The 27,684-nt window shown below is 38.2% G+C and overlaps 1 protein-coding gene across 9 annotated transcripts in view; it reads right to left on the bottom strand.

Annotated features, from left to right (window-relative positions):
• The window catches only part of PCLO (piccolo presynaptic cytomatrix protein), a 382,165-nt gene that overhangs the window by 349,584 nt on the left and 4,897 nt on the right, over positions 1 to 27,684 (bottom strand). For 8 of the 9 annotated variants that reach the window (XM_054844924.1, XM_054844942.1, XM_054844959.1 and 5 more), the window contains exons 2-3: positions 24,847 to 26,101; positions 11,665 to 13,071 (exon numbers count right to left, since the gene is read on the bottom strand). In XM_054844924.1, coding sequence (XP_054700899.1) covers positions 11,665 to 13,071; positions 24,847 to 26,101 — 2,662 coding nt within the window. The other variant, XM_054844985.1, reaches the window with a different exon arrangement.

Raw genomic sequence — 27,684 nt, 5'->3', positions numbered from 1 at the left:
AAGCAGAACCATTCTTGATTGCAGTTACCAATAGCATATAGAAGAAAGGACAGGGAGAGGAGAGCATGAATTTCACTGAATCTTCCAATTATGACTGTAACTAATTAGAACACATTATGGATTCAAATAAAAGTTCCTTTAGCTTCACTGTGCGTTACGCCTTGTGAAAAAGCATTGACCAGATTTGTCATTTGAAGGATGACAGAACACTAACACAATCCTTACAGGTCTAGAGAAAAAGCAGCACAGCTAAAATATTTAAAAGGATGCCAAATCAAATGACAGACTATGTTTTGATCAGGAGATCCTTCTGCTGATAGGTGATATAGAAGAAAAATAGCAGCACTGTTTCTCTTTAGAGGTCTGGGATAATAGTGTAATTGAGTCCCAGCTATACTGGGCACACGACTTTAAAAATTCACTACACAGCACAATACAAGTGTTCTTGGCTCAGACATGATTCAGGACAAAACAGAAGCACAGTGTAGGTCAGCACAAAGGTGTACGTACAGAAGCCTGTGAAACAGGTAGTTTGGTTTTACTTATTCTGTAATGAGTACAAAGCCTACACCTTCACAGTCTTAGAAATGTCACACCGTGATATCAACTTTGAGCCACCTTAAGTAGATTCAAAATTGTATTTCTTTAAAAAAAATCTAAACCAAAACTTTGTTTTCATCAGAATTCTTGCCTTTCTATAGTTAAAACTAAACATTACAAAAATGCAAATACTTTTAGAGATCGTGCTGGAACTTTAATCCAATGTCCAATTCTGACCGTAAAAGAAAAGTGGAAAACAACTCTATTACAAGACACTAAAAACACTAGCCAGAAAGTACAGCATGTTGAAATTTTACTGGTTTAGCCATTTTTCAGTGTAAAATAGACTTTTGATCAAACAAAATATTTAGTGCATATTTTAATAAAAAAGCATTTAAGAAATATCAGGTATTTCAAATATTCCTTTTTTTCCTACTATAATTCAAAAGACGAAGGCATCTGAAGTTGGGTATGTGCTCAGGTTGGGTTTTATGTAATATGTCAGAGTTCAATGCTTCAGTGAATATTCCAGTTGAATTTGGGAAAATAATATTTATATAGAAATTTAAGGGTTTGTGTGTTGGTTTGAAGGAGAAGTGGGGAGGGTGGGGAATAGGAACAGGTGTACCTGACAGCTTTTCCACACAGTAAAGGACTTAACATCATGCTATAAATGTACAAAGAGACAGTTACTAACTAATGTCTTGTAGACAGTAGTTAAAGAGTTTGTCATCATTCAGAAAGAAATATGTATCTTTATGTTTTCTTCTTCTATAAAGAAGATACAAAACTTAAGATCAATTACAAAAGACACTTCAAAAAATTCAGAAATTTGCATTGACAACTATTGATGAGGATCAGAGTTATGTCATCATCTTCAATGTACTCCTATATTTGCAAATGTGTGCAATTATAAATGAATGCTATTGTAAAACAAAACAAAAAAATCACAACAATATACTTCTGGAATGGTCAGGAAAATGTTCAGAAATCTCAAAAAAAGTGAAGTATTATAAATACATCTGCATGTTTTAGCCCAATTATTCAGGTAACTGCTAGGTAAAAAAAAATCTCCTCAGAAAAGTGGCTACATTCATTAAAATAATAAATTTAAGGACAGATTTCTTATGTTCAATTTCTAATCTCTGTATATGACAACTGGACCGTTTCCAATGTGAAGGCTGTTTGCTACGGAAAAATAAAAAAAACCAAACCCAAAAGATTACTAACCTAGAAATACTAAAAACAGAAGACCACCATATGGTCTTTCCAGTCTTGTCCTTAGAAGCCTAGGTTACCTCACTGTCTGAGTAATTTCATTAACCTCCAAAACACAGATGGAAAACTAACATACCTCATCTTTCTTCTCAGTGAGTGTTCTGGTCTGAGATAACCTAGTAGCTGTTCAGTTGTGGGTTTTTTTCTAGTGACTGCAAAAATATGTTATTTTTTCCCCCCTGACTCAACAGCATTTTGTACAAAATTCAGTCAGGATAGTTTAAAGGCAGCTAATCCCCTTCTTCAGCATCAGTCCATGACCTCCTTCTTCAAATGCTGCTAGACAGCATCTCAAACAGCTTACTGGCATGAATCTAACCTCCTTTCCACAACTATATAATGGCTTAGGTTCCCCTCAACCTCCATCCTCACTCTTAGTAATACTGGAGAAAACAATTTAATATATAAATATTATTAAATCTAAAGGCAGGTTTTTTCTCATTCTGGTCCACTGAACCATATGCATTTCAGAATTTTAAAAATAATTACTGGCTATTGTCACTTTAAATGACAAATTCTTTCCATTACTCAGAGAGAAGTACTATTATATAGCATACAAAACAGGAATCAGAAAAGTGCCTCATCTTGCTCATTTCTTCTTTTTCTTTACAGCTTAATGTTTAATTATTTTTACTGCTGGCCACACTTCATGCAAGCAGTTGAAATTAATTGCAAAATGCCTTTGATGACACTTGTGCAATCCATTTAAGTTTAAAATCACCACACAGCAGTAGCAAAAAAGTGATTATTTAGACCTGCTTTGTGCAAAATGTTAATTTTTCTTTGCTAACATATTGTCATGGTGTGGCAAACATTAGCCTTTTGGTCAGCAGACGCATGACATGAAATTTTAAACATAGGCAGTAACTGGAACTTATTAACTGCTGTAATAATGTGAACAGTTTCATTCTGCAAGAAATAAGATCAGAAAATGCATGCAAATGTTGAAATTTACAGTATACTGTCTTCTCAGAATTTTATTAAATACTGAAATTTTGACTTGTCCTAGTAATTCAACTATTAAATAACAAAAATCCAGTGAAAAATATTCTGGTTTCAGACATATAAAAACCTCAGAGACATTAAAAAAAAATTCTATTACAGCATTTGTTCCTAGAAAGAGCACCCAGCTCTTCACATTGCTGGAATAGCATATTGGGTTTGCGTGGCAAAGTTTTGGTAGCGGGGAGGCTACAGCGGAGGCTTCTGTGAGAAGCTGCTAGAAGCTTCCCCCATATCCAACAGAGCCAATGCCAGCCAGCTCCAAGATGGACCCGCCGATGACCAAGGCTGAGCCCATCAGCGATGGTGGTAGCGCCTCTGGGGTGGTAACAGAGCTAAGAAGGGGAAAAAAAGGGTTGCTCTGGCAGCAGCAATCCAGGAGAGGAGTGAGAAGATGTGAGAGGAACAACTCTGCAGACACCAAGGTCAGTGAAGAAGGAGGGGCACGAGGTGCTCCAGTTGCTGGAGCAGAGATTCCCCTGCAGCCCCTAGAGAAGACCATGGTGAGGCAGGCTGTCCCCCTGCAGCCCATGGAGGACGATGGTGGAGCAGAGATTCCACCTGCAGCCCGTGGAGGACCCCACACAAGAGCAGGTGGATGCCTGAAGGAGGCTGTGACCCTGTGGGAAGCCCACGTTGGAGCAAGCTCCTGGCAGGACCTGTGGCCCCATGGAGAGAGGAGCCCACGCTGGAGCAGGTTTGCTGGCAGGACTTGTGACCCTATGGGGGACCCATGCTGGAGCAGTCTGCTCCTGAAGGTCTACACCCCATGGAAGGGACCCACAATGGAGCAGTTGAAGAACTGCAGCCCCTGGGAAGGACTCACATTCAAGAAGTCCATGGAGGACTGTCTGCTGTGGGAGGGACCCCAGGCTGGAGCAGGGGCAGAGTGTGAGGAGTCCTTCCCCTGAGGAGGAAGGAGCAGCAGAGACAAGGTGTGAGGAACTGACCACAACCCCCATTCCCCGTCCCCCTCTGCTGCTGGGGGGGAGGAGGGAGAGAAACGGGGAGTGAAGTTGAGCCTGGGAAGAAGGGAAGGGTGGGGGAAGGTGTTTTAAAATTTAGTTTCTATTTCTCATTAGTCAATGGTAATAAATTAAATTCTTTTTCCCCCAAGTTGAGTCTCTTTTGCCCTGTCCTTATCTTGACCCACAAGCCTTTCATTGTATTTTCTCTCCTCTGTCAGGCTGAGGAGGGGAGTGATAGAGCATCTTTGGGGGGCAGCTGGTGTCCAGCCAGGGTCAAGCCACCACAAAAGAATATTAAAAAAAAAGATTAAAAAAAAGAAAAAAATTCATTTGAAGCTCCCCCTATGGTGAATCTATCAAAAGACCAAAACCATGTAAAGGTTCTGATAAAGAGGTAAACACTTTATATTTTTATGATCACAGAAGTTTTGACAGTGTTTGCACATGTCATTAATGTGATCAGATAGTAAGTAATGTCTTACTAAGGTACCTCAGCTGGGCACCAAAAAAAAAAAAAAAAGAGGCACTTAACATCCATTAGATTTTGTCTGCTTGCTTAACAAAATCTGGAAGTGGGTTAAAATGTTTTAGACTCATTGGGTCTTATCTTGAAATTAACTAAATCTCACACCAATATTTGTCTGTAAATTAAGCATTTTTGTTTCTCAATAAAACATGAAAAAAATGCATTATTCTGTAATGTAAAAGAAAAAAAATCTTTATCTCAATGAAATAAAGTCTCTTTAAAACAGTATTATAAAGTTCACCAGAAATTTTCAAAAATAGATGCAATTAATACCAGCCTAGCTTTCAGAAGACTTCTTCCTCATTGAATAATGGGATACCAACCAAATTTCTAATGAAATAACGGAGAAGAAAATCACCTGGCTCAAGGCCAGGTCAGTAATTTTCCTGATTATCTGTTTTAGATTTGTGACTCCAGCTTGACCCTCGCTAATACACTGGTCTATAAACTAACTGATTTCCTAATGGCACAGGAAAAAAGTAAACACCACACACAAAAATCAACACTGAAAGCTCTGCGTTAATTGTTCCTCCAAGCGTTTTATGTTTCAAAGTGCACAGACATCTAGAGATGGAATAAATGTATATAGGTAAAGAAGTCATTGCGTATGAATTCCAACGGGACGAGGAAAATAGCCAGCTAGACAGGAACTGTGGGTGTCAGCAGCAGTGCTGCAGTAGCCATCCCTTTGGATTTCACACCATCAATGGCCATTACTGACATTAATAAAAGCCATCTGGCCTTGCATAACTTTATATCTCTATATCATTGTTTGTTTCAACAGTTTTTATCCATCCCTGGAGTTCTTTGTTCTGAGAAGTAATTTGGAAACTTTTAGAGGGCTGAATAAAGAAAACAAACAGCAGGCAACTAATCACAGTAATAGCGCTTCCAAAGGTCACACTATTACTTTGAGCAATGACACCAATCTTTTTCACTCATGTTTAATTCCAGGGGGGGAAATCCCTAATTTTGTGGTCATAACTACTGGAAAGAAAAATTAACAAGAATGCAATCTTGTAGCTAATGCCTTGACTAGCAACCCTGGAGATCTAAGAAGCCTTGCTTTCAAATAATATCCCAAGATCATCAGATTCAGAAGTAACCATCAAAACCTGACTGCCCAAAAATGAAACTGCATTAGTGTATAACTTGCTTTGGACCAAGTAGCCCTACTAAAATGCAAGACATCTGTTCAGAGAAACTTGTGAGAAAGTAAGGATGTTTTCATTTCCCTCTACAGTGACAAGGAATTCAAACAAAATCAAAGGACATTATTAATTAGCTTATCTTGATGCAGCAGCTTACTCTTGGCTTCACTTCCTCTGCTGCAACTCAAAGAGTGCAAACTCATGGGGTCCTGGAGGAGACCGGGAGACAAGAAGCTTGGCTGTAGCATCCCACTAACAGTCCTGAGCTAAGGATGGGAGTACTCAAGTCACATGTCTATTTGCAGATCTGTATTTTGCATATAATATTATTGCAGAATGAATAAACTCAACCACCACTACATTGTACTTGACCATGAACAGGTTTTATTATGGTTATTATTAACTAAAGTAGCCATATGTTATACGTACAATAATAATAATAAACAGTACTGCCTCTGGGTGAACTATTCTCAAAGACATGCCAAAATCAGGTCCCAAAAGGGGTGTCATCTAATGTCTGGACTCCACAGGGGTTTAAACAGAAGCTGGACACTGCTCAAAAGGAATGGCTCAAGCCATGTGCAAAAGACAGAAGTTCAGGTCTCTGGAGAATCATCAGGTCAAAGTAGGGTTTTTTGGCACACGGCTTTAGATGAGGCATCAGAGAAGGACAGAAGCTCCTAAAACATACTTACAAGTATCATGGACAACTCAAGTCTCTGTCTTTAACCATTAAAAATATGAATACCAGAAGCCTAACTCTGTTGATGAAGCTGAAGTTCTTCAGTCTTACTTCAAAGGTGAATTCAGGCACTATTTTTTTTAAAATATTTATCAGTGTTCAATTTTAACTAAATTATCCATCAAAGGGTCATATTAGCCCTACCATTCTGTATATACACAATAAATGTTTTTTACAGGAAAAATGGAAGACGTGAGTTGTTCTGCTATTTAAAATATTTCCAGTTTAATGTTGTTTCTATTATGCATATTGAATTAGTTAAACAGGAGAAGTTTGGAGTTAAATTAATTCGGAGTTAAATTAATTTCATTCTGACAGTCAAGAAATACAGTGGGGTTTTTATCGTCTAACATGCACTCTGTTTTTCAATGCCAGATTTTATCTTTCAAAATAATAATTAGTAGTAGTTTTAACATTTTCTCAATTATAAAGACTTATCATTTAATGGATAAAATTTCCATACAATTTAGTGAATACATTGTGTTAGCCTATTATGTTCTGTATTATTTGCTAGTGTTATTAAACAATAGTAGCATTCGCTTTCTCACAATCAAAATTTTAAAAGGAGCTTTAAATATAAAGGGAGAGGGAAGAGGTAGAGAAAATAAATTATGCAACTGAAAGGACTGGTTGTTTTTCTCTTTGTATCTTAAGTGCAAATTTTTCTTCACTGTTTCCCAGACACCATCTGTTTCCAAAACAACTCATCACCAAACATAACAGAGGAGATAGGAACTTCTAATAGGAGTTAAACCTGCCAACTTGCAGAATGGCCTGAGCTTTCTGAAATAGGAAAAACATGATAGTACAGAGTTGTTAATAAATTAAAGAGAGGCAATGGGTGTCACCTCAGATGATGCAGTACACCTTTTTAGGGATTTTCATCAAAGTCATAGGTGGCTTATTACTTTACAATACTCCTGCACACTTGTTTTAAGAAATCCAAACCACATTTGGGCATTTAATAGCAGAGTGTATTTTACTTAGGATAGGTTTGGGGTTTTATTTTTAAATTATTTTTTTAAAGCCTAATATTTAAGTCTGAATAACAGGTCATACCTGCTGAGGGCCTCACTTCATTGGCAATTATATATCAGTGAAAGTTTGGAAAAATACAAAGTGCCAAAATTATTTACATCAGGAACCCACCTGTGCCAGTACTCTTTCTGCAGGATTTTAGGAGGAGATACAAGAATCCAAGATATATTCAGGTACGTGACAATATGCCATGACAACAGAGCTCGCCTCAGCTCCAGAGAGGCTTATATCAGTTCCAAAATGCTAACTACTTCCTGTGACTTTTAGAAGTTCTTATTAGAAGAGCAAGGTACCATTTTTAACCTGGTTATACTATTGAGTTTAATAACACTGTGCTTGCTTACAAAACAAGTTTATCTTTTTGCTTTTCCCTCTCTCCATAGTACATGACAAGAAAAAAATTATTTAGTTTGGTCTAGTAAGTAACAGTGGGAAAATAAGTTATCAGAAAAGCATCTAAATTATTTTGGCGGGTTATACATGTATTTTTAAAAAAGATCTATAAGAATATGGATTGGACAGGAACCATCAAGGTCCTTGTTATAGACTCCTGCTTACAGATTTCTGCTATCATATCCACCCATGTCAAAAAATTTCACACAGGCAATATTCTCCTTAATAAATATATTAAGAAACATCACTCTATGTGAAATTGTTTATATTATCTATTCTGATCACATCTCTAACAGATTACATCTTTTTCAAACAAGAAATCCTTACCAAGTCTGAGATATGATGTCTCTTCTGCCCTTCCCCAGTCCGCCCTGTCCTTCTCCTTCATTCAAAACAATTCTCTCCTTTCTGTAGCCCCAATAATTTATTTCACACATGGAACATTTTTTACTTCCAAGTACCTTTCCAGATTATTTTATAGCTATCAGTAGACTCAAAAGTGCTTCTGTTGTTCCCTTGGCAGTTGTATTAGATTAAATCCATTAGCACACTCACATTTTGAGCTCTTTCTGTTCATAACATGTGACTCTATCAAGATGTTATTCTTTCCTGTTACTCATACAGATTCTACAAATCTGTATATCTTAGTTTTCCTTAGCTTAGTTTTTAAATCTTCTTTATTTTACTACTACATTAATTCATCACAGGTTCTATATTCCTGACCCTGCTGCCTCAACATACTTGATTATATTATAGGCAACCATCTCCGCTCCTGTTCAATATTCTGAACAGCTTCACTGAGTTTTAAATGCACAAAATGGTCGTTGCCACACACTTTCATTTCTGGCTTCTGCAGTTGCGATCTTGTGCTTTGTTACTAAAAATAGAGCTGCTTCCAACTACCTGAGCTGGAAAGCTAATTACAGAGCTGGTAAACAGTGCTCCTCCCTATTAAGCAAATGGCAGAACAAGGAGTCTGCTAATGCACTAGGGCGCACATGGTCCTGTGGGTCTTTGAAATCTATCAAGTGTCATTTATTTAATCATTTGTGCCTGTTTGTTTCATGGATAAATTACTATTTAGGTAAATACCTGTTTGACTGTTGGATCAACAAATCAGGAAGAAAGAACAATCAGCCCAATTTAGGAAAAAGTATTCTACCCTAATTCTCAGTGTGCACAAATCAGAATAATTTCACTGAAGTAAATAGCACGTTGTTGATTTAGGCTAGGTAAAAGTCTAGTTCTCTTATTTCCTGCAGAAGAGGGGTTATTAGAGGACCAACTACAGCAGCTTAAAGACTTTTTTGAAAGTTATTTCTGTCACACAGAGGCAAGAACAAACAACTGCCACTATAAGAAAGCACCTTCTTCCCTTAAAAGTACTCTCAGTCACGTCTGCTGTACAGCAGTACGTTGCCTGGAAGACATTCCCTGCTGAAAGTTCTTAAGGTAGAAGTGCCCACAGAGTTTAGCTACTCCTCTGTATTTGTCAGTGCAACACTGGTTTTCCTGCTTCATGGGACTGACTCTTATCATATAGCTCAACACAAGCTTTGTTGGCAACAAGGTTTCAGCTATCACTCAGTCAATAAAACCCAACACAATTTTCAGCCATTACTGAGGCAACAATATATAGATAATACATAAGCAACTGTTAGAATCACTGTGATAGAGCTGCAGCCCCAAAGCAAAATCATAAAATACCCATTACGTTTGTTCATCTAAAACACTTTCTGGGACCAAGAGTGAATATAGCCTTCTGGAATTATTTTTTTTTTCTTTGAATGCAGAATACAGGAAGGAAATAATTAGGTAGAAACCCACCAGAAGGGCCTATTTTAAAAATCATTTATATTTCTCCTTCCTAACCCCCCAAAAAATAGAGAAGGAAATAAAACCTCCAAGACTGTACTCAACATGTTAGAAGTTTGGTGGAGGAAAAGAGTATGCTAGTGAGCATAAACTATTTGTTTATCATCATGTTTCTGTCATGTAACAGGTATATTCTATATACAGTGCATACAGGGACAGAATTGCTATCTGAGGTTGAATACGTTATTTACACAGCTCATTTGGGAGAGGAGAGGATGAGCTCCCTCTTCTGTCTCCCATCTTCATGAAAAGAAAAGTCAGGCTGTCCTCAGACAAGCAAACTACCTCTTGTTGTCAAGGAAAAGCAGTTTGCCAAATTTTAACAAAAATTATTTGAAAAAAAGAAGACAAGATGGAAAACTGTGGACAGATATGGAAATGCGTAGTATAAGGAAGAAGAAAATGCAAGAAGGAGCCAAAAAAAAAGAGGCAAAGAAAGGCTTGAGGAAGTCAGACTACAGAAAATCAATAGCATTTCAAGCTCCGCATATTCCAAAGAGTAAAAACAGAGAACATCCTCTGGCAGCAACAGTGATATGAAAAAAAAGATACATAATACCAGCCTTCTCATCGTAAACAGAAGAAATACAGAGAGTATATGTCTGCACACCACAAGGCAGTCCCACACCCTCACACCCAAGGAAACTCTGAAGAAGTCAATTCATGCACGGGGTCTTCCATGGTTGTCATTTTAGCACAGCGTTTCACCAGAACTGACACATCTTGTTTATGTGGTATTCTGTGTATGCATACTAGAGCGCCTCTGAAGAAAGTCATATGCATTTTTCATATTTAAATCCTAAATAAGTGTGTGTATGTGCGTGTGTGTGTATGGGACAGGGCAGTGGACAGTGATGAAGGAATGTGTGTGTTTGATGGAATTCAGTGCATGAACAACATTAAAAGTCAATTGAATCCTGGCTTTCAATCATTGATCAGTCTTCCTGTGTTTGAAGACCTTTCTTTCTGACCTAAATGACCACAAGACAGTAAACAGCATATTCGTAAGTCGGATAAAATGTGCTTCTTATAGTAGGACACTACCTTTCAAATGATAGTATATTCCAGAAAACAATCCACAAAAAAAGCCTATGAAGACAACATAAGCAATATTTTCCCTGCAACTTGCTGCTTCTCTGAACATTAGTTCTCACCTTAAGGCAGAGATGTGATAACCTTTAAACCTGGGAGCCATTTTGAATTTATTCATTCAGAATTCAAAGACACAACATTGACAGCCACTTTCCTCATGTCCTACACAGACCAACTTACACATTTAAATTACTCACAACTACTTTCAGGTGGTCTGCTTCTGTTGAGTTGAACTTGCCAAACTGATACAGCAAGTAAGGTGTGCCTCCACCTTTCTGTTAAGTCAGTATAAAGTTTCCAATCCCCTTGCTAAAAAATTATGAGAAAGAAAGGAAAGAGGGTAAAAACGTGGAATGTGACAAAACTGCTGAAAATAAGTTGGCCCTGTTGGATCTGTCTTGGGCAATCATGGAAAAGGAACATTCAAACTCACACTCCTTAAATAATGAAGTGACTTTGTGAACCTTACATTATTCACACCAAAAAATTACATATATTTCACCACACAGGTATCACTCAAACTTTAACCTTCCTAATGAGTACATCAGCATGTCCAAAGACTCCAGAGCCAGAATGAGATTAATGGAATAAATTTAGGGATATATTAAATAGGAGGGAAGGGAGGTAACTAAGCATTAACACATTCCTTCATTCAAAAATCGTCTCAGTCAGGGACATCAATTAAAGAAGCACACATGTTAATGTACAATACAGAAGTATATGAAAAAGAACTTTATCCCATGATAGTAGTTTGCTGTATCATAGTAGCACCAATTTCAAAAGAGTTCATAACCACAATTAACTATCTGCTTATGCCTCAAAAACCTAGCAACCAGCTATACCAGACTCCTTAATCTGCAGGAAATTCATTGGAAGTACTTTCTGACTATTGACCATGTTTCATACAACACTGATACTTAATTTTAAGAGCCCTCAGATGATGAAACATTCAAATTTTTCTCAACAATTCAATAGCTTCAATCAGCTACAGACTGGTCTCCACAGCACAGGGAGCCTGCAGGCAAAAACACAGGGTAAATACAGACTCCATCGCCTTACCTCAGCTATGTGCGGCATTGGGTTAAATCCACAGAGATTGCACACAACTTTCTTGCACTCTGTACACGTATTAAAGTTGGGGGGATCCTTAGAACCAATGTTTAGTCCAGTTTTACAAAGGGGACAAGACACTTGAGGCTGGCTGGCCTTCTCTGGTTCCAACAGCCCAGCAGGTTTCTTAGCTTCAGCAGCCTGAGGCTTGCTATCTTTAGCCAAACCAGGTTTCTTTTCTAAATCAGATCCTTTAGTTGTTACACCACTATCTGCTTTTGATGGCTCCGATTTTTCAGTTGTAAGAGGCTTGGCGTCTTTCTTTGCAGGAACAGCTTTTGGAAGAGGCTGAGCCTGACCAGCCTCTTTGGGGGCTGCCTGAGAGGCCGGAGGCTGTGGTGAAGGCTGGGGCTGCTTCACTGCGGGACCAGGCGGAGGGGCGGCTGATGTCTGAGACCCCGGCTGACTCGCTGTGGAAATTAAATTCGAGGCTTGGCTGAAGATTGAAGCTCCAAATCCAAAGAGTTTCCCAGTAACTGTTTCTTGCGGTGTTGTAGGCTGAGGCTTCGGGGCATCAGTGATGCCTCCCAGGTTAAGGCTGAAACGCCTTGATTGCTCGGGGGTTTTCTGAGGTGGCTGGGGTTGAGGCGCCAGCTGCGCCGGTGCTGGCTTGGGACCTGCCCCTGCTTGTGGGCCCTTGGGAGCTGGTTTGGTGTCAGGCTTTGGGGCCGGTTTTGTTTGTAACTTCTTAGGATCATCTTTTGTTTGTGTTGGCTCAACAGGCTTTTGAGTTTTAGCATCTGGTCTAGCCCCAGGCTGAGATGCAAGCTTGGGATCTGACTTCTGCCGAGACACTTGTGGAAGTGGTTTGGAATCTGGTTTCTCCCCAGCTGGATGTGTGTCCTGTGATGGCTTGGCAAGCTCTGGCTTTGGGGAATCTGTCACTTTTTGTTGAGTTGGTGGAGGTCTGGGACCTGCCAAGTCCTGTTTCGGCCCTGGTGCTGCAGAGGTAGGCGCAGCGTCCGTCGTTGGCTTCTGTACACTGGGTTGTTTCTGCTTGTCTTCAGCCTGCGTTGGCTTGGCCTGATCAGACTTTGGAGTAGGGTCTATTTGCTGGGAGATCTCCATAGGCTCAGCACGGGGTTGTTTCGATTTTACAGGCGGAGACCCAGGCAAGGATGGTTGCTTTTTCTGTGGCAGGGTTTTTTTCGATTCTGCTAGCTGCGAAGGATCAGGTTTTGGAGAAGCATCTCTCTTTTGAACTGGCTGTTGCTGTGGAGATGGTTTAGCTGTTGAAGGTAGAATGGGTGTCTTCTGTTTGGGTGGAGGTGGCTGTGGCCCTGGACCATGACCTGGTGCTAGGTCACCACCTAATGCTCTTTGCATCTGGCAGTTTAAACAGAGCCATTCCTTAATCTGCAGAAATAAAAACATTGAAAGGTATTATAATTAAGATAAGATAAAGTTAATAAAATCAAAATAATAATAGACTATTCTAGTGTATGGCTTTTTGCAATATTTCAGATTTCTGTGTAAAGAGGGAGAAATATTACCACTGACAGTGTTTTGTGGTTAACATGCCCAACTGATTTTTTCATTCTTCTCCACATTCCTGTGATTCAAGCTATCACTGAGCCTGTGCATCTAATGACTTCACATTCAGTTTACACACAGCTGAATATCAGAGAATAAAAACCCAGCAGAATGAAAAAATGTACTGGAATTTCAGGGGACCCGACAGTGATTCATTTATAGCAATGATTTGCCAGAATAGAGAAAAAAAAGACAAATACTGCTAAAATAGTTTGACACATCAAGTCTGCTGGCAGAAAACAATAATCAGAATTAAAACACAGTAAATGCATAATTACCTTTAAGCATACTCTATTAAGCTCCTCGTACAGCTGATGATTTTGGTAATGGTTTAAATTACAGGGCACAAGTATTGCCAGTATACATGTATCCAATGAATTAGGCACAGAGGTGTGTTAATGGACACCATAATTACACAGACTCACACTTTACCACCAATTTGAGGGCAAGTCGTCATCCGGAATCAGTGAGGAGCTTTGCCTAAGCCCTGATGGTATTTTAAGAGCCATAATTAGGTTTCCCAAAATTCCTTTGTTATTAAAAGAAGGTCCCAGGGTAATTACTGTAGGCCTGTATATAATGGGCCTCTCTTTTCAACACAGAGGAGAAGGGATAAGGCAAATAGTGTATTTACCTGTGTTTCTCATCAATTTTAGTAACTCACAACTTTAAAACATTTTTTCTCCTTCCTAAAAAGTATGAAAAGAGTGGGAAACTGTATTTTCTATTAAGACAGAAAAACCCAATAATCCTAAGTGGTCATCCCTACCTTTGCTCTTGTAATGCCTCACAATCTGAGGAAAGATCAAATAGGCTAAAGCAACATGTGGTCAGGAAGCATCACGTGCTATTTTCCACATTTCACATCGCTAGCAGAAACATTATAGGCAACAAAAATGCCATTCAATATGGCAAAGAGTCCCGTAGGCCTACACCTGCAAGTAGATACTCAAACAGGTCATCTGCAGCTCTACTTCTTTAGTCCGCATGTGAAACGTGAGGTACCAGCTACAGCATTGGCACGGACCACTGCAACGGAGGGAAACTGCAATTAGGAGGACACAGAACATGACTCAGATCTTTTTCCCTAAGGGTGAAGATTTCTGGATCCTGTTTCTCACTCAGGTCTGAAATCTCTACCATACACCACGGCCTGAATCTGGAGGTACTACATGCAAAGAAAGATTTTGTCTGCGTAATATCAGAGCTCACTAGAAGGAAAGAACTCTGATGTCATGGATTGAGGCAATGAATTCATTATTTTGGTGAGCTTTGCCAGCCTTGTATTTTTCCAGCAGCACAAATTAAAAGAACAGTTGGACGTAGTTCCCTAAAACACAGTTTATTCCAATTTTTCTGATAAACAGGGTATATACACAATCTGGAATATGAGCTTGCTATTACTAACAGCTTCACAAAGAGATGCCCAATTTTGGCCCCAGCTATAAGTTCATAGTAATCAAGTTACCATCATAATAATGCTGCTTTTATCTTCCATTTTCAGTGCAATTTAGCTTGTTTAAACAATTCTCCCATCTACTTGCAACCCATATAGCAAATGACTGTTAAAAAGTGAAACCAACTGAAACAAAACTGCATCACACGTTTAAGCTCCGCTTTGAATTATTAAAGGAATTAAGTTCACAACTGCACAGAGGACCTGAGCAAAGATTACATTCAGCTTAACTCCCACATTGGTTGGTTGGTGATCAGCTCCCCAACAAGTCCCCTGTCCAAAGGACATTTACTTGCAATAAGTAAACCTTAATTATGGCACCTGATTTTAGATATTAGTAATTAATTTAGTTAGATACATATTAACACCATTTCTGGATGAATTCTTAAGAGTTTTCTAGAAGGTTTAAGTTTAATCAAAGACCAGACTTAAGCCACATACTCTGAACATCAACCTCAGCTGTCTGGCTTTGGCAAAGCAATTAAAATTTCTTGTATTAGGGAGGTGGGCTCTCCTCTACGGTGGAGAGAGGAACGATCCTGTGAGGAGCTTTTTAATGGGCCTAAGTGAGGATTGCCTTTTCCCACTAACCACAGAACTTTCACAGAGATTTGAACAACGCACTTTTCATGGTGATTCCCTGCTCCTGCTTCTTTTTCACACCTCCACTTGCCTCTTTTTCTTTTTTTTTTTTTTTTTTTCCCCTAAATCAAAGTCCTGTACTCTAAAGTAAGACGACCAGATGAAACCATGGCAGTAACAGGTGCCTACTTGCTCTCACTCAGCTTCCTGGAAATCTAATTTTAAGCCACTATGGCAGCCTTAAGGCCCCAAATGAAGGAGCTGTAGGGTTGGGTGGGGTTACAGAATAAGTAGCCTGAATAATTCTTATGTTTAAGGTGTTCAGATTCCAATAGCGTTTATAAGCATTTAGGCTTGTCTTCAACACGCAGCTAGTCCAGTCTGACTATTACCTAACTGAAGTCCAAATAAAAGTTAATGCCATGCTACAGTTTTCAACACAATCTTGTTAAGAAAACAAAACCTTAACTCTCAACTGTTATTTTTTACTTATCTTAAAAAAAATAATAAAATTATATACACACACACGTGTACTCTTGGTATTAGACTGAAATCTTTAAAACTAAAAATGAATTTGCTGCTCCTACAGCAGAACTTCAAAATGTAGGAAGTTTTACTTCACCATATTATTTTTTAAATCTTTCTGGTTTAGACATAAAATTCCTCCCATGCATTTTAGTGGGAGGAATTAAGTACCAAAACCCTCAGGTCATTATAGCTCACACACATCATCTTCAAACAAATACAAAACTGTACAAACTGTAGTTCTGTGATTGGAACTGCAGGAGTTGAAAATGAAGTGCGCTAGATGATGCAGTTTTATATTAAACACTGGCCTGTTTGTTCTACTGCAATTACAGAGATTTTCCATAAACTTTAATGGGAGCAGGCTTCTGTTAAGTACAGATGCTCTTACATATTATTAAAAATGAAGTAAAACTTACTGCTGCTGTAGATACCTAAAATACTCATGTTTGTCTATCCTTGAAGGTCTTCCTGGACAGCAGTTCTGTAACCATCTCGTTTCTTTCTCCATATTTCTCATATCTCTGCCTAGAATTAAAAGGCAAAAGTTTCCAAGGCAACACCTCAGCTTTTCCAGTTCCTGCCTACTTGTAAAGGAGATTCTTCTTGGATGCTGAGGATCCCAAGCTGTCTATTTTTACGCTGATAGATAGGGGTAGAGACTGGGTCTTCTTTTCAGAAGAAATCCATGTGATTTTCTTCATCCTGAGACCCATGCCATTAAGTGTCATGACTAGGACCATAAATTTGACAGATTTCATACAGCACTTTTGTTCAGATTTCCACTACTGAACACAGAAAGCGCAACTTTGCTTTCACTCACTGATGTAGAAACTATAATAACAAACACGTAATTAAAATATATTTTATGTATTCATCAGCCCTAATATCTTAAAAAAAAGCTTCATAAAGACTCTACTAGTTGGGAGCACCAAATGAATCTTTTCACAGTGTTTCAGTAACAACATCAATGGAAAATTACATTTAAGAAAATTATAGCACCACATTCCATAGCTCACCCTTCTTTATTCATTCACAGTCTAACAGTTGACTCCAATAACAAGTATGAGCTACGCTTCAGTTCTCCTTATCCCACACAGAGCCAACACAACTGAAGGAGATCTGGAGCCTATTCCTTTCTGCATAAGAGTTCAGATTTGTTCTAACTACACAAACCCATCAAAAGCAATAGGAAAACTATCCGAGAGCATCAACTGGAGTGCTCGATTTCTATTCCTGCAGATGATGTAGGGGAGGAAGAGAATACAGTTTGATTCTAAGATTCCAGATGTACTGTGAGAAAGAAATTTTGACTTGCAGATTGAACATATTTCATATAAAAATTACTGGCACACAAAATGAATGTAGCTCTCAGAAGGCATTTTAACAGCCCTTTTGCAGAACAGAGCCGTGTTCTAAGGCAATGGGTCTCATTCTCATTTAGACCAGTCATTTGGTACTATAAAAAGGAACTTTCAGATATGCATAAAATATTCACATACCTATACATCACAACAGAAATGTAAAGATTCATAGAGCTTTACATTGCCACAGATATGTAAATGGACTTTGCTGACATTGCTCAGTGCTGCCCCAAAGATTTATTTATTGACAAAATCAGTTTCTAGTCTGAAAACACATCACCTTATTTGGTTCCTGACAATTTTAGAGAGGAGTGAGGAATCCAGATTTGTCTCTTAGCAGACATTTCTGCCAAGATGATGAGAGAAACATGAAAAATAAAGCACTTGAGCCCATGATTTTATGCAGCTTCCTGTAGGGTGTTAGAAGACTGTCAGAGACAAGAAACTAGATCAGAAAATCCTGTTATGAACAAAAAAAACTTCTATCATGGAACAAACTAAATTAGTATATTGACATACAACTGAATAGGTCTTCCAAGCAAGCCTTGGGCAATACTAGAGTCAAACTTTTCCTTCTACACCATCCTTCCATGAATAAGATCTCAACTATTCGAAGTAATTACACTGAAGCAAATGTTTAACTATTGTACACAGTATGCAACTGATCCTCATTTGAGGCAACTAGATTATCACTACAAAATAAATATTTGCCTTTTATATCTGATATCTGAAAGGAAGGTAACTAGGGAGTTTATCAGGACACTACTCAAGATGCTCACAAAAACGATGCTGGGTTCTAGGCAGCAGCGTGTTCCCCAGGTATCCATTCCACAGCCGCAGCAACGGTTACGAGCACTGCAGCTTGATGCTAAAGCAACAGTTGAGCAAACTTTCTAAACAGCCATTTTAAAAGACTATTTTTAAATGTTACTTAGCTATTTTAAAAGTACTAAAAAGCATTACTAGATGAATTGTGTTATGCAGTTATCACAATCTTAAAACATACTCCACTACTCTGCTTAAATTACTAACACGAAAAGCTATCGCTTGTGTATGAACTACGAGTGTTTGGGGAACTATTATTTTATAGCTTATATAATTAGAATCATAAAGCAAAATAGCAAACATATACTCTCTTGACTTCTTTGGTTTTGAATGCCAATATTTCAGAATATCTAAAAGTTGTTTTTTATAGCCAAACGTGTTTAAGCTGCCTCATGCATAGGACAAGGAAAAAGATGCTTAAACAGCTCAGTACACTGCATCATGCGTCACTGCAACAAGTGCTGATTGCTTTCATTAACTGCATCTAGATTTAATATACTGGAAACGATTAACAAAAATACATAACTGCAAATCAAGAGAGCAGCAAAGAAAAGGTTAACAAAGTTCATCTGTGCCGCACAGAGCGCATCCGAGTGAGTATCACTGGGATTTGAAAAGGGATTACGCTGTCTGGTGGGAGCAGGGCTGGGCCGTGCTTCCTGCCCAGGGATTACCCAGCAAACAGCATCTCCACATCCCAGGGCCTAACAGAGTAGTAAATTACAGTTGCTGAGCAACAGCAATACTGGCGCAGATGGCTCGCTGCAGTTGACATCTTTAGCTATGCAGATTAATTTATTATTTACTTGTGTTAAAAACTGGACAGGACAGTTTTCTGGGCTAATGAGTAAACGCTCCAACATATTGTAGAATATTGCCCAATTAAAATATCGAGAAACTATTTGCCATGCAGAGGTGTTTGCTTCTTTCTATGTTCTGCCCCTTTATTAAAAGAAAAAAAAAAAAAAGAAAAATCCACAGGGCATCCATACTATTAATACATCTAATCCTAAATGTAAAGCAGAAATGTAGGCACAGCCTTCCTCAGGGAGAGAAACAGTGCGGGAGTGTGTTTAAGAGTATTCCACAGAGAGAAACAATCTTCTATACTTCCATAACCCTTCTATTTGAGGATCTTTACAATTTTCCCAAATGCCTATGTGGCAATTCTAGCTAGGGACAGAACTAAAGGAGCTATACTAACTTAATTTCATCACAAAAAATGTGAATAATCTCCACTTCCATATAAATTGCAGTGTCACTAACACTGGAACACCCCAAGTACTCTTCGAACAAAAAAAAAAAAAAAAAAAAAAAAGATATTTCACACAGAAATATTTCACACTTTGATCTTTTTTCAAAGACAACTAAACAAGGCTTGTTTGAATCGGCTCTCTGATCAGTTTGAACCCAGACTAAACTCCATCCTCTTTTACAGGACACCTCTAGCTTTACTTCAGCGCAGTTAAGAGCTGATATCTACATTAATATTTTGAGAAAATTTAAAAAAAAAAAAAAAAAAAGCTTTGCTGGGTTTTAACTCATTTCTTTACAACTTATAACAGCTGATGGTCAGATTCAAGTCCTTAATTTTTTTTTCTCTTTTGTTTTGCATTACTTATAACACCCTGAAAAATCCACCCAAGTCTAATTTTACATAGGGTGTAGAGTTTCAAAGCTATTTTTCCTGGTATTATAAACCTTAGACTTTGTGGCATGTCACTATCTACAGTGATGGCAGTTTTGGTTTTGTTTATATGTCATTTCCAGTCCACGTTGCATTCTGGTTCTTGCAACACAGCAGCGTGTAGCCTGTAAACTGCAGGGAATATTGCAATTCAATCAATAGCTTCCTTTACTGTCACATAATCAACAAAGATTAGAGTCATTTCTATTCATTTAATGTAAGTATAAGCAAAAATTATCTGGATTCACCACAAGAATTAGTCATCTTCCTTATATGAATAGTATTTTACATTATTATATATTCCTTTCCCTGTACAAGCTAATAATAATGATAACTGAAAAAAAATAATGCATTTCTGACTGCTTAAATTCTCTTCAGTTACTGAAAACACCTCATGCCCAAGTATTTGCTACTGTTTAGGATACCTGAAGATGCAGGATGTCAATAAAAACAAATACTGAAAATCATTATGAGGATTTGAACCAAATCATAATAATGTGATATGATTGTACATAAAAACAGAAGCAGAAAGAAAGAGCAAAAATTCAAGACTGTAGTACCTAGAGCAACTGATACAGAAAATTCCTAGCTCTACAAAAAGAAGAAGAAAAATTAGACATCTCTCCAAAAAAAAATTCCAACAACAACAACAAACAAGAAAATATTTTCAGATTGTGTTAAAAAAAAATTCTTTTTCCTGCTGAATTGAAAATAAAGGCGTTGATCCAGTAAAATGTTCTACTTGATCTGAAATTATACACTCCACTTTGGGAGACTCAACTTTTTTTTTTCCCCTTCTTTTTTCCTTTAGGATTAAGTCAACTTTGATACAGACACGTTGTTTCAAAACCAGTCAGAACCAATAAAATATTTTTTAGAACTCACTTTGCCTCCATCCTGAAGAGCTTTTGGCAAGTAAACAAATCCTACATCAATATACACATCTTCACATTGTTTGAATGTGCAATCTTCAGCAAGCATCGAAGTAAAAAAATTATACCTGGCTCCAAGACTAATTTTAAATGGTCTCTCAAAAGCGTACTGAAACAGTGGATGAAACAGAGAGTGACGTAGACAAAACGCATGAAAAATAATCCCTCCTAAAAACTAGCTAGAGGACAGGCGTTCACATACGCGCACATACTCATCAAGCGTAGGCTCATGGAGCAGAGCTCACATACAACCAAGTTTCCAGCGTGAACACTCCACTTGACCATCAACTTTGTAGATGTCCATCATAAAGAATGTAATGATATGTTTTTACAGTTCAACCCATTGTTCAGTCCATGTTGCATGTATCTTCCAATAACTAGTTCACAGAGGATGAAAATTTACTCCAGCTATTGAGCATATGCACTGATCATTTAGATTTAACTATAGTAGTTCATGCTTTCTGCCCAGCTTTATCAAAAACTATATGTAAGTGTTTAACAAAATGGATAGTCCCTCAGACGTCTTTGCTCATTTTCAGAAAGCCTACTCCTATTCACACCATCTAGAGAGCTGAATGTTTTTTTTGGGAAGTGCTGGTTTCTGTCGCTAATGGCTGATGGAAGTGGTTTGGGCAAAATAAAATTTGTAAAAAATGAAAAAAAAAACAAATCACCATGTAATAAAATAAATACACACCTGCTACAAGGTTCTGATGTATGTGAAAGGAAAATGAAATAGAGTACCAGTCATCAAACCTGTTTATATAATTTTTTCCATTACTTTATGCAACTGTTGCTAGGCAGTCATGTGCCATGGTGATGAGTGGAGTGTGAATACCTAGACAGATCAGAGAGACATATGTTACTGAACACGTTATGTATGGTGTGTTTTCTCTCTAGACTGCTGTACAAAACCAAGATACCAACTATCTCTTTTCCCCACGGGGACTGCAATGTCAGATGGTTCACAGAAATAGTTCCAGGGGTCTGACCTTGTGGCAATACAGGTATCACTTTCTGCTCTTAGTTACACAGTTCTCTCTAGTGAGTTAAAACAGACAGACTGCATGTACTACTGCATTTTAAATACAGGTTTAAATGAAAAGAATGAATAAAAATTTAAAAAATCAGCACTTTTTATAAAGATTTTACAATCCATGCAGTCTACTGCCTGAGCCAGTTTGTAAAGCCTACTATATTCTTTCCAGAATCAGCTAGAAATACAGAATATAGAAATTTAGAAAGATCTGTATTGGAAAAGTAATTCACTCTGTTAGTTACAAAGACTGAACTATCCTGTAAGAAATTTGTAAAAATAATAGCTTAAGAAGATAGTTCAAGCAGCTGTACAGGGGAGAATGTTAGAGAACAAAAGTAATATAAATTATTTTCTAAATAAATGCCTTTCACTCTCCCCACATCCAATTTTAAAGTATTGTTTTCCAATCAGTAATGTGTTTTAACATAAGCAATAAAAACAGCGGCTATAAAGGACATGGGAAAGCACAACACAGGATTACAGAATCATGAAACTTGGCAAAAAGAACAGCAGGAAAAGTCAAAGTATAACCATTAGAGGTGAAGATATAGTCACTAAGTGCATGGGTAAGAGACAGACTTTTGGTCAGTAACACTTCAGTAGAATTTAAAATAAGCCAAAAAAACCAAACTTGCACCATAATGAAGAAAATTGACAGCTAAGACGCAAACCATTGTTTTCATGCTAGACAGGAAGAAATGTGTAAACTATTGTAAAGGGGGAATCAGAAACTTTTGGAACAATCCAAATATTGAAAGGAAAGAGAAACTAGAAGAAAAGTTTGAGGATAACTCAAGTGGGAACCTTTGCAGCTGAAATAAGTCAAATTTTTCTATGTGCCAGGGCAGGTTCTATTACTTTGCCCCAACTGTTCGGTAATAAAGTCAGATGTGATTTTTGTCACACTTCACTGCAGATTGGAGCAGGACACCCACAATGAAGTTTCAGCAAGACAGCTGGTGGTGCAAAGCTGAGCAAATGAGAAAAGTCTGAGTGGGAGTCAGGAGATTGGAACTAATAACTGAATAAATTAGACGACCAATACCTTCATTTACTGAAATTATTTCATCATGAAATAAATGCATATCCTGTGTTTATTTCAATGTGTAATATGAAATTCAAATCTGCTTTTCCATATGTATGCAATCAGTTAGTCTTAAATGCAGCTGTACTTATTGTCTTAAAGGCCTGAATTTCACACTTATAGAGTACCCGCTTCAAAAACTAGTAGTTATTCACAGAATTTCCAAATACTTTGAGATCTTCTTTCATAAACTCTCTCTCAAAATCCATTTCATTTGAACATACTGAAGTCATTGATCGTTTCCATAGGAAATGTGAAGTTTCTAAACGAAGACAAACTGGGAGCTCCAAGTGACTCCAGGAGCACAGAAATAAACAACTCAGCACCCACAAATAAATGTAAGAAATTTTGGTCTAAAAACATTCTGTCAGAACTTGAAGGTAAAGTTTTCTTACAAAAATTTCTCTTTGACTTTAACATCAATGCATCACATGTCTTGTCCATTATACAAAAATATATTTTTTTTTTTTATCCCAAGCTGTCCAGAATTACATGCTTTATGACCTTCCCTCATATAGGGGCTGAGAATACAATATCTGAGCACCCAGTGAGTTGCAGGTGCACTGAAATTTCTGCATGCAGCTGCTCAAGTCACTCCTTTTCCAGTCCAAGCATTAATGCCAATTATTTCAATCCTGAATTTCCCTAAAGTCAAACAACAGAGTACACTCCTAAACGATGCAATGTGCTACCAATGGTTACCTACAATTAGTTTTTCAGGTTTAAACTTGCAATTTTAGCAATAAATTAATAAACAATATACTTACTGGATGCAAAAAGCCTCTTGTTCGTTACCAGGTACACATCTAAAAGCATCACTAATAAACAAGCACACTGGAAAGAAATCAAACTGCTAGCAATGTTTTTAAATCATTGTGGTATTGAGCAAACAGGCTGCCCAGAGAGGCTGTGGAGTCTCCGTCCTCGGAGATATTCATGAACAGCTACGAGCAACCTGCTTCAGGTCACCCTGCTTTGAGCAGAGACTTGGACTACATGATCTCCAGAGAACCCTTTGAGACTCAGTGACTCTTTGATTCAATTTTAAACCTAGGAATATTATTTGTCAGATTCAAAATAAAGTAGCAATGTGTACTTCTTCCCATCAGTATCGCTGGTCAGCCAAACTAATACCAAAACAAGACAAAAATAAGCTTCCTAAATACCCCTTCTGGCTGTTTATCACTAGTTAGTCTTTGGTGCCAGGTCTGCTATGCTTGAATTTCTAGAAATTGATAAAAGTGTTGTTACTACAAACCCAAACTACATTGCAAATTTAAAATGAGTATATCAGGATGTAGGAGGAGCTGTTCAAGCAATAAGAAGAGATCAGACATTCATGTGAAGCCTTATTCCCACACAGAGCAAGTAAAGAACAAGGTTACGTATAAGCACATAAATCAAGCTACCACAACCATCAGGTTAAAATAAGTTCACTTGAAGTCCTAATATTACTTTCTATGCCATTTCTATGTTATATAATTACAGCAAGAATGGTGATCAAGGTTAGAAATAGTCCTCAGAGATCTCTTTCTTCGCATCCCACAAATAATGAAATAACCTGAGTATCACCAAGTCAAAACTCATGACTCAGGCTTTCAGCTAATGAACACTCACACAGTTATGAAGCAAATCCACCCCACGTCCTTTTCCAAGACACACGCTGGGGCTATGAAGAGTCATTTTTATTGTGTCTTCCTTAGATAAAAAGTAAGTACTATTTTTCTTATAGCAGCAAATATTACTTATTTATAGACATATTAACACATTACTATTGTGGTTAGATTATAAATGCAGCCAGTGAGTGCTTAAAATCGAGCAAAACGGGAAAAAAAGTCACATTGGGGTTCCTCCTCTTTTTATATGAAGAAATGAGAACACATTTCTAAACTGCACAAACAAAGAACCATTACCTTTTTTTTCCCCCAATTTCACCCCTCTTACTCATAAGCAGTTTTCCCAAATAGCGTGATTTTTTTCACTGAACTAGTTAATGCCTTGAGTGATCGTGACGATACACTAGAACACCTCTGATGCTTCAGCATAACGAAGGTAAATTTAATTTTGTGCTCTGGTAGCGAACATCAGTTTAAAAGCTACTCACCTCTGTTATATGAGGATTAGGATTGAATCCGCACAGGCTGCAGACTACGGCATGGCACTGCGTGCAGGTGTTGTAATTGGGCTGCCCTGGAGCGTGCAGCAGCAGCTCAGTGGTGGTGCAAAGAGGACAGAAGGTTTTCTTTGGGGCGGACTCAGCGGGTTGGCTCGCACCGGCTTGCTTTTGCTGCAAGGGTTTTTCAGGCCCTGGTTGCTGACCTGGTGGTTTTGTAAGTCCTGGTTGTTGTGCCAGGGGCTTTGTGGCCCCTGCAGTCTGTGAAGGGGGTTTGGTAGCCCCTGCCTGTGGTGGCACTTGTTTTACAAGCCCTGTTTGCTGCGGAGGTTGCTTTCCGGGTCCAGGCTGAGATGGTTGTTTTGTGGGTCCCGTTTGCTGAGCAGATGGCTTTTCAGGTCCAGGTTGCTGAGGAGGCTGTTTTGGAGGTCCTGCTTGTTGGGAAGGTGGCTTTGCAGGACCTCCTTGCCGTGCCGGCTGTTGAGATGGTTGTTTTACGGGTCCTGGCTGCTGCGATGACGTTTTGGTGGGAGGTGGTGCTTGGGATGATGTTCTAGCATTGTCTGGTTGCTGTGGTGATGGTTTTGTTGGGCCTGATGAAGGTTTAGCAGAAGTTTGCTGTTGAACAGGCTTCGTTGGTTCTGACTGTTGGGGCTGAGGTTTCTGCGGTCCTCGCGGCTGGGGTGGTTGTTTCGCTTGTTCTAGCTTAGAGTCCGCTGGGTGACCAGGGGCCAGTTTCTGAACTTGCTTTGGTTCCCCAGGCTGCTGCTGCTGAGGCACTGGTTTGGAAGACTCAGTTTGCTGGGGGGTAGGTCTGACAGGCCCTTGTTGTTGAACAGCTGGCTTCGGAGACTGTTGTTGAGCTGGATGTTTCGCAAGGCCCCTCTGCTCCTCTGGTTTCCCTTGCTCTTTCTGGGTAACTTTTTGTTTCCTACCGGCTTCTTCGTGGGCTGCATCTGAATCTGATATCAAATCAAAAGGATTGAATTTGTTCACAACTGAAGTGACTGCACTCAATGGATTGGCTTCTGAGAGGAAACTGGGCATCATACTTGGCTTCTGATCTTCTTTAAAATCAGTCCTGGATTTTGATTCCCGTAGACTAATAGAAGAAGGGCTCCGTCCAGGTGCCCGTTGTTCTGTCTTCAGCACATCTACTGTTCTGCTTTTACTTAAACTTGGTGGCCCCGGATCTGGAGGCTTACCTGGTTGTCTGGGATGGCGGCTTGTATCGAGCTCAGGATGTCTGCAGACAGAAAATATAGTAAAATTAAAATAGTGCAGAATACTAGAGAAATGAGATAAAATAAATGTGTCTGTGACCCTGGAAGGTCTCTGGTAATACTGTGAAGTTTCTCAGGTGCTTAAGTGTTTGCAAGACCAAGGCTTATAACACAGGGTGCATGTAAAAAGTATTTTTAAATAAAAATTATTGCTCTGTAAAGGGTTATACAAGCATTCAGTCATAAACTGATTTATTATTTAGAAAATAAGCTAATAAGCCAGTGTTTAACCAGATAATTTTCTCTTCAGAAACATGAAGAACTCAAAGCTACAACTTCCTATTTTACCTAAATCCAAATTAGTAACTCACCACTCTATCCCTTGGGATACAAACACAGCGAGACAGAGAAGACTAAAAGACACAGAGGTGTCAGAAAATTAGCAGATCAAAGCACAGTCGTACAAGAAAAGCACTGCACAATACTAAATGCTTATGTACTTCTGTACATATGTACTTCTATTTAAAATTCAATATACAGCAGAGACTTAAACTCCTAACATCCAGGTATATTAGGAAGCACATGCCTCTCTAAAGTATTTACTTTGCCACCCATCCGCTCACAAATCAGAAGAATTTTCAATCGGATAAAACAGATGCCAGTTCACAGAATTAGTCCTGAAGCTTTTTTTTTTTCTTTTTAGATAGAACTACTACAGAGCTTCCTCCCAGCACGACCCCAACAATTCACATTGCCCAGCAATAAAAAGAAAATCTCTCATTACGCAGTGATCTTTCCCAATTCTCTAACAATAACATTTTGCTGTGTTTTCATACAGGAGAAAATAAAACTAAGAATGTAGGAACCAAAATCAAGATCACGTTTTCATATGTGACATAGTATTCTACTTGTTGCTATACTCAGCTGCAGCTGGAGGAAATAATATTGTATTCAATGCTGTCGCTACAGAATGCAGTAAAATATTCTGTTCAGTGCTATCACCATGCTTTTGCTGGAAGATGTGGTGTTCTCTTCAGTGCCACAACTGTGTTGCAAATATAAAATTTTCAGCTTTCACTTTGAGAAATCCAGTTAACTGTGATCTTGTTTTTCCAGATGTGACATTTCTTCTTGGGCATTCATGAGCAAAATAAACAACAAATCACATTTAACTGTATTCCTTAACTAAAAAAATAAAAATTAAAAAAATTAAAAAATGCACAATTCTGTTTAAGAGTTTTATCATAAGTCTGTAGAGTCATATATAGTAGATACACTGAAGAATATATTTTACACTGTTAATGTTACCATGAGTTTACTAGTATTTCTGACTAATATTTAGAGTTTTCATTGCATACCTAGCAATGGCAATATAAAAGGACAAAGCTAAGTGGTAGCCATTTCTGTGCTCATAATTGTCCCAACATGTGATTTTCTCACAATTTTATATCTGATGTTTTTTGTAAATTAAAAATTTCCACATGAAATGCTGTTAAGGACAAACTATTTCCAGCCTTCCATAACTCCATTTACCCCTCCTCATTCTTGTAAAATTATTGGCCATAATACTGGGAAGTTTACAACCTTAATGTGGAACCCACTGAAG

The sequence above is a fragment of the Grus americana genome, chromosome 1, assembly GCF_028858705.1.
Source record: "Grus americana isolate bGruAme1 chromosome 1, bGruAme1.mat, whole genome shotgun sequence".
Lineage (NCBI taxonomy): Eukaryota > Metazoa > Chordata > Aves > Gruiformes > Gruidae > Grus > Grus americana.
The sequence above is the reverse complement of the archived record's forward strand: the minus strand, read 5'-3'. Positions and strand labels throughout refer to the sequence as shown.